Here is a 5,151-nt window from a genome sequence, read left to right as displayed (position 1 = left end):
ATGGGTTGCTGAAGACCTGTTTTTCCCCGGATCTTAATTGGTCTCTTTGAGTCTGACAACCCATCCATTTCAGTTGACACTTTGGTTACTGGGGGCATATTCCAGTCCGTAACCCAAGGGGTATATAACTCTGAGTATGTCATTTTAATGAAGACATAGACCGATCCCATGGTCTAGTGGATAGAGAGCCTGTCCGATGAGAGGAATGTCGATGGTTCGATCCTCGGCCGCGTCACAACCAACTACGTTAAGATATGGTGTTTGTTGTTACCCTGCCTGTTTCTCGGCATTAAGGGGATAAAACGGGGACTGGTCGGCTTGGAGTCAATATAATGTGTTTTATTAGTGGGGTATTCATGTTAAACTGCGGCACGGTATCTCAGTGTGCTAGTACTATAACTGTTATGAGTCGGCACATATACACATACGCACGCGCGCACACACGCACACACGCACAGACACAAACATTCATGTCGCTGTTGAAGTGTAATAATCTTGAAAGCGACGTTAAACCCCTTTTTTTATCTCACCTTATGAAGGACCACATAGTGTGTTTCTACAAATCAAGACAATATATTACAAATATACACACATAAATGTAAGTGGGTAACAGAAGTTAACTATCAAACGCATCACATATTTGATATGCGTGTTTCTATAATTCTATAAACGACTGATGAATAGATGCTGTGTGGGTAGTGGAGACAGCACTGTGTGGTGGTGGTGGAGCTACTGTGTGGGTAGTGGAGACAGCACTGTGTGGTGGTGGTGGGGCTACTGTGTGGGTAGTGGAGACAGCAGCATTGTGTGGTGGTGGATTTACTGTGTGGGTAGTGGAGACAGCATTGTGTGGTGGTGGAGCTACTGTGTGGGTAGTGGAGACAGCATTGTGTGGTGGTGGTGGATTTACTGTGTGGGTAGTGGAGACAGCATTGTGTGGTGGTGGTGGAGCTACTGTGTGGGTAGTGGAGACAGCATTGTGTGGTGGTGGATTTACTGTGTGGGTAGTGGAGACAGCATTGTGTGGTGGTGGTGGAGCTACTGTGTGGGTAGTGGAGACAACACTGCGTGGTGGTGGCGGAGCTACTGTGTGGGTAGTGGAGACAGCATTGTGTGGTGGTGGTGGAGCTACTGTGTGGGTAGTGGAGACAACACTGCGTGGTGGTGGCGGAGCTACTGTGTGGGTAGTGGAGACAGCATTGTGTGGTGGTGGTGGAGCTACTGTGTGGGTAGTGGAGACAACACTGCGTGGTGGTGGTGGAGCTACTGTGTGGGTAGTGGAGACAGCATTGTGTGGTGGTGGTGGAGCTACTGTGTGGGTAGTGGAGACAACACTGCGTGGTGGTGGCGGAGCTACTGTGTGGGTAGTGGAGACAGCATTGTGTGGTGGTGGTGGAGCTACTGTGTGGGTAGTGGAGACAGCATTGTGTGGTGGTGGTGGAGCTACTGTGTGGGTAGTGGAGACAACACTGCGTGGTGGTGGCGGAGCTACTGTGTGGGTAGTGGAGACATCACTGTGTGGTGGTGGTGGAGCTACTGTGTGGGTAGTGGAGACAACATTGTGTGGGGGTGGTGGTGGTGGTGGAGCTCCTCTGTGGGTAGTGGAGACAGCATTGTGTGGTGGTGGTGGATCTACTGTGTGGGTAGTGGAGACAGCATTGTGTGGTGGTGGTGGATCTACTGTGTGGGTAGTGGAGACAGCATTGTGTGGTGGTGGTGGAGCTACCGTGTGGGTAGTGGAGACAGCACTGTGTGGTGGTGGTGGTGGAGCTACTGTGTGGGTAGTGGAGACAGCACTGTGTGGTGGTGCTGGATCTACTGTGTGGGTAGTGGAGACAGCATTGTGTGGTGGTGGTGGAGCTACCGTGTGGGTAGTGGAGACAGCACTGTGTGGTGGTGGTGGTGGAGCTACTGTGTGGGTAGTGGAGACAGCACTGTGTGGTGGTGCTGGATCTACTCTGTGGGTAGTGGAGACAGCATTGTGTGGTGGTGCTGGATCTACTGTGTGGGTAGTGGAGACAGCACTGTGTGGTGGTGGTGGTGGATCTACTGTGTGGGTAGTGGAGACAGCACTGTGTAGTGGGGGTGTTGGTGGAGCTACTGTGTGGGTAGTGGAGACAGCACTGTGTGGTGGTGGTGGTGGAGCTACTGTGTGGGTAGTGGAGACAGCATTGTGTGGTGGTGGTGGTGGAGCTACTGTGTGGGTAGTGGAGACAGCACTGTGTGGTGGTGGTGGTGGAGCTACTGTGTGGGTAGTGGAGACAGCATTGTGTGGTGGTGGTGGTGGAGCTACTGTGTGGGTAGTGGAGACAGCATTGTGTGGTGGTGGTGGTGGAGCTACTGTGTGGGTAGTGGAGACAGCACTGTGTGGTGATGGTGGTGGTAGTGGTTGTGGTAGTGGGGGAAGGTCGACGTGCTTTTTAGTAGAAAGTGATTTATATGATCAGTGCATCATAACACACAGAATGCAGTAGACGCCAGTGATCGAACTTAATAAAGTACACACAAACAACATTATTATAGCCACTGTAATTGCCAGTTGACCGAATTTCCTGAAAGTGTACTGGTAGTTGCCCCAGTCTCGGGACATAGCTGGATGACTGGTGGGTTATCATATGGGCTAAATATGCAACTAGGCTACGCAACACACTGACAATATACAGCATGTGAGTGATGTCAGTAGTTGCAGTCACGTGGTATCTGGCAGGTCAAAGGTTGGGGTGTTAGACATTGGGTAGAAACGCAAGTTTGGTTGGGTGTAACGAATTCGTGTTGGAACAGATTTATAAAGGTTATGGGAATTAGCTTTGAAAGTGTGTGTGTGTGTGTGTGTGTGTGTGTGTGTGAGAGAGAGAGAGAGAGAGAGAGAGAGAGAGAGAGAGAGAGTAGGGGAAGGCTCCTGAGAGAGAGAGAGAGAGAGAGAGAGAGAGAGAGAGAGAGAGAGAGAGAGAGAGAGAGAGAGAGAGCATTGCAACAGCAATGTTATACATACATTCAACTGACTATAGAGTAACTTTTCCCCCTGGTAGCCAATACTCTCTTCACTTAGTTGATTATATTTCACTTAATGCACACGGGGATGTTTTGGTTTCAGTCGACAATACAACGTTGGCTAAACGGCGGACGTTATTGCTCACATAATGCGCAGTGCAGTCGTACCTTGATCAACCCTATATATCTGTGCGCATGTTAATAAAGAACAATGCATATTGACTTACATACCGCATACTGTTTTGGAATTCAACAGGAACATACGATGGTGACCATATGTTACATATGCACACATTTACAGAATAACACATATTATGACGTTTAGATGGTTCGTGTAACACAAGGCCATCTCAACAGCCATATATGCAGTTCCTGGTATACTCGATGCTTGTACCAAAGAACTATGATGAGGTCAACGAGTGACATATTTGTTTGTCGCCGTTAAACTTGACAGTTAATGAGTCAGCGAATGTTCAAGTCAAAGCCAGGCAAATCAGTGACGGATACCCTGAGCAATCACAGCCTGACACCCAATACCCGCTTTAATCGGCTCTTACGAAACCCGCGAGATAATGGTGACCTATTTTGACCCGTATTTCAAACAGGGCGGCAATTATGCTGATTTACGATGCTGTCTCAGCGGTATACCGCGTCCATCACTGTAGCCTGGAAATAAAATGTCTGCGCCAGGTAAACCAGTGCTTTGAAGAATAAACACCGGCCCACGTGGTTGTAATGAAATAATTTTAAAAAAAGGTTTTAGTACTATTTATTATTTGGTATGCAGAATTATGAAATGTTCAGCATCTCAAGCTGGACAAATATCATTGTATTCGCTGTTGTGAATGAATGGCGTTGATGTCAGCAGAGACCATATAATGGTCTCTGATGTCAGTACTTGATAAACACGTAGTGCATCTACAAGAGAATGTACGTGGATGGCCCGCCAGCGTCTGTGTGTGAGACTGCACGTGGAGGATTTCCTTACAAAGCGGGACTGTGAAAGTCGGTGAGCCCGAACACAAAGTACTGTAATGAATGAAGCAGACATGTGTATATAACAGAGTGTATATATATAGCAGGGTCAAGGTCGCCAGAGCTCACACTCATTAATTACTGAAGTTTATTGCTTAATATATTCTTAATATAATCGTGATCATAAGCATAAGCCATATAATGTTCGCTTAAGTGCATACTATGCAGAATTCATTTCTAATGTAGTGTCTTAATGGACGGCATATGTAATGGAGTATCGAATTACGTTTGGAATATGGGTGAAGGTTGAAGTTAGAGTTAGAAAGGGGAAACTAAACTTCTATGTAAGTACCGGTTCGAGATACACATATGGTGTACATATGCATTTCCATTGTTTATTCCGTACAAAATTCGGCATAGCGAGTGATTTAAACCTGCTGTGCTCGGTAAGAATATGGGACACGTGCTTCCATCGAGGTGGCCTAAGGAGAAAATGGAGTACATTTATGGTCCGCTTCATTGAATACCGACACACATCTCGTGTTTCTCCCAAACCGCATGGGAAAGCTTCGCTCGCAATATTAGAATGCAATTGATATGGTGCATCGGATTCCTTGTTATTATCATTGTTGCTAAAGGGTATTGTTTTCTTTTTAAAGGCCTGATAAATTCAAATTCTGTTTATGGATTATTTTATAAATTCCGTTTGAGTGATTATGTTAACTAAACTAACCTTTATTATATATTGTCCCCAAATACAGAGACGGATATATCTAGGAGTGCCTATCATTTTCAACATGGGTATATTAATAGTACTTTTCTTGCATTAAAATTGCTTGCTGACAAATTAATCTTTCGTATGAACCAATTTCGGAAACAAATTTATTATTTATTTTGTTCGTGGATCTCAAGGAGTGACGTTTTCAGATACATAAATTGTGACAGGAACTGTATGCTATTGAGGTTTGTTGTATAATTTTAAATGTAAATGTGAAAAATACATCCTTTTTCGTCAGAGGATATTTTAGAAAATCATCACCTATTTAATACATAACCAGGTGCTTGCCTTGCACGTGTAGTTTGGAGGGATGATTTGGTCTGTAAGTGAAACTTCTTTTTCTGGGGTCAAAATAAGGTTTGGTTCCTTTGTCAAACCAAAAGATTGTACACTTTGTGCTGAAACTT

At 45.5% G+C, this 5,151-nt stretch overlaps 1 protein-coding gene across 1 annotated transcript; it reads right to left on the bottom strand.

The window, feature by feature from the left end:
- Positions 1 to 655: 655 nt before the first annotated feature.
- Positions 656 to 2,590, bottom strand: LOC139454948 (uncharacterized). The gene is made up of 2 exons (XM_071236548.1): positions 2,537 to 2,590; positions 656 to 2,416 (listed from the first exon to the last, which is right to left on the bottom strand). Exons 1-2 carry the CDS (start codon positions 2,588 to 2,590, stop codon positions 656 to 658), a joined length of 1,815 nt encoding a protein of 604 aa, XP_071092649.1.
- Positions 2,591 to 5,151: the final 2,561 nt, after the last annotated feature.

Source organism: Haliotis cracherodii, unplaced genomic scaffold (assembly GCF_022045235.1).
Source record: "Haliotis cracherodii isolate W230 unplaced genomic scaffold, xgHalCrac1.p SCAF_1, whole genome shotgun sequence".
NCBI classification, from domain to species: domain Eukaryota; kingdom Metazoa; phylum Mollusca; class Gastropoda; order Lepetellida; family Haliotidae; genus Haliotis; species Haliotis cracherodii.
This window is presented reverse-complemented; position numbering and strand designations above follow the sequence as displayed.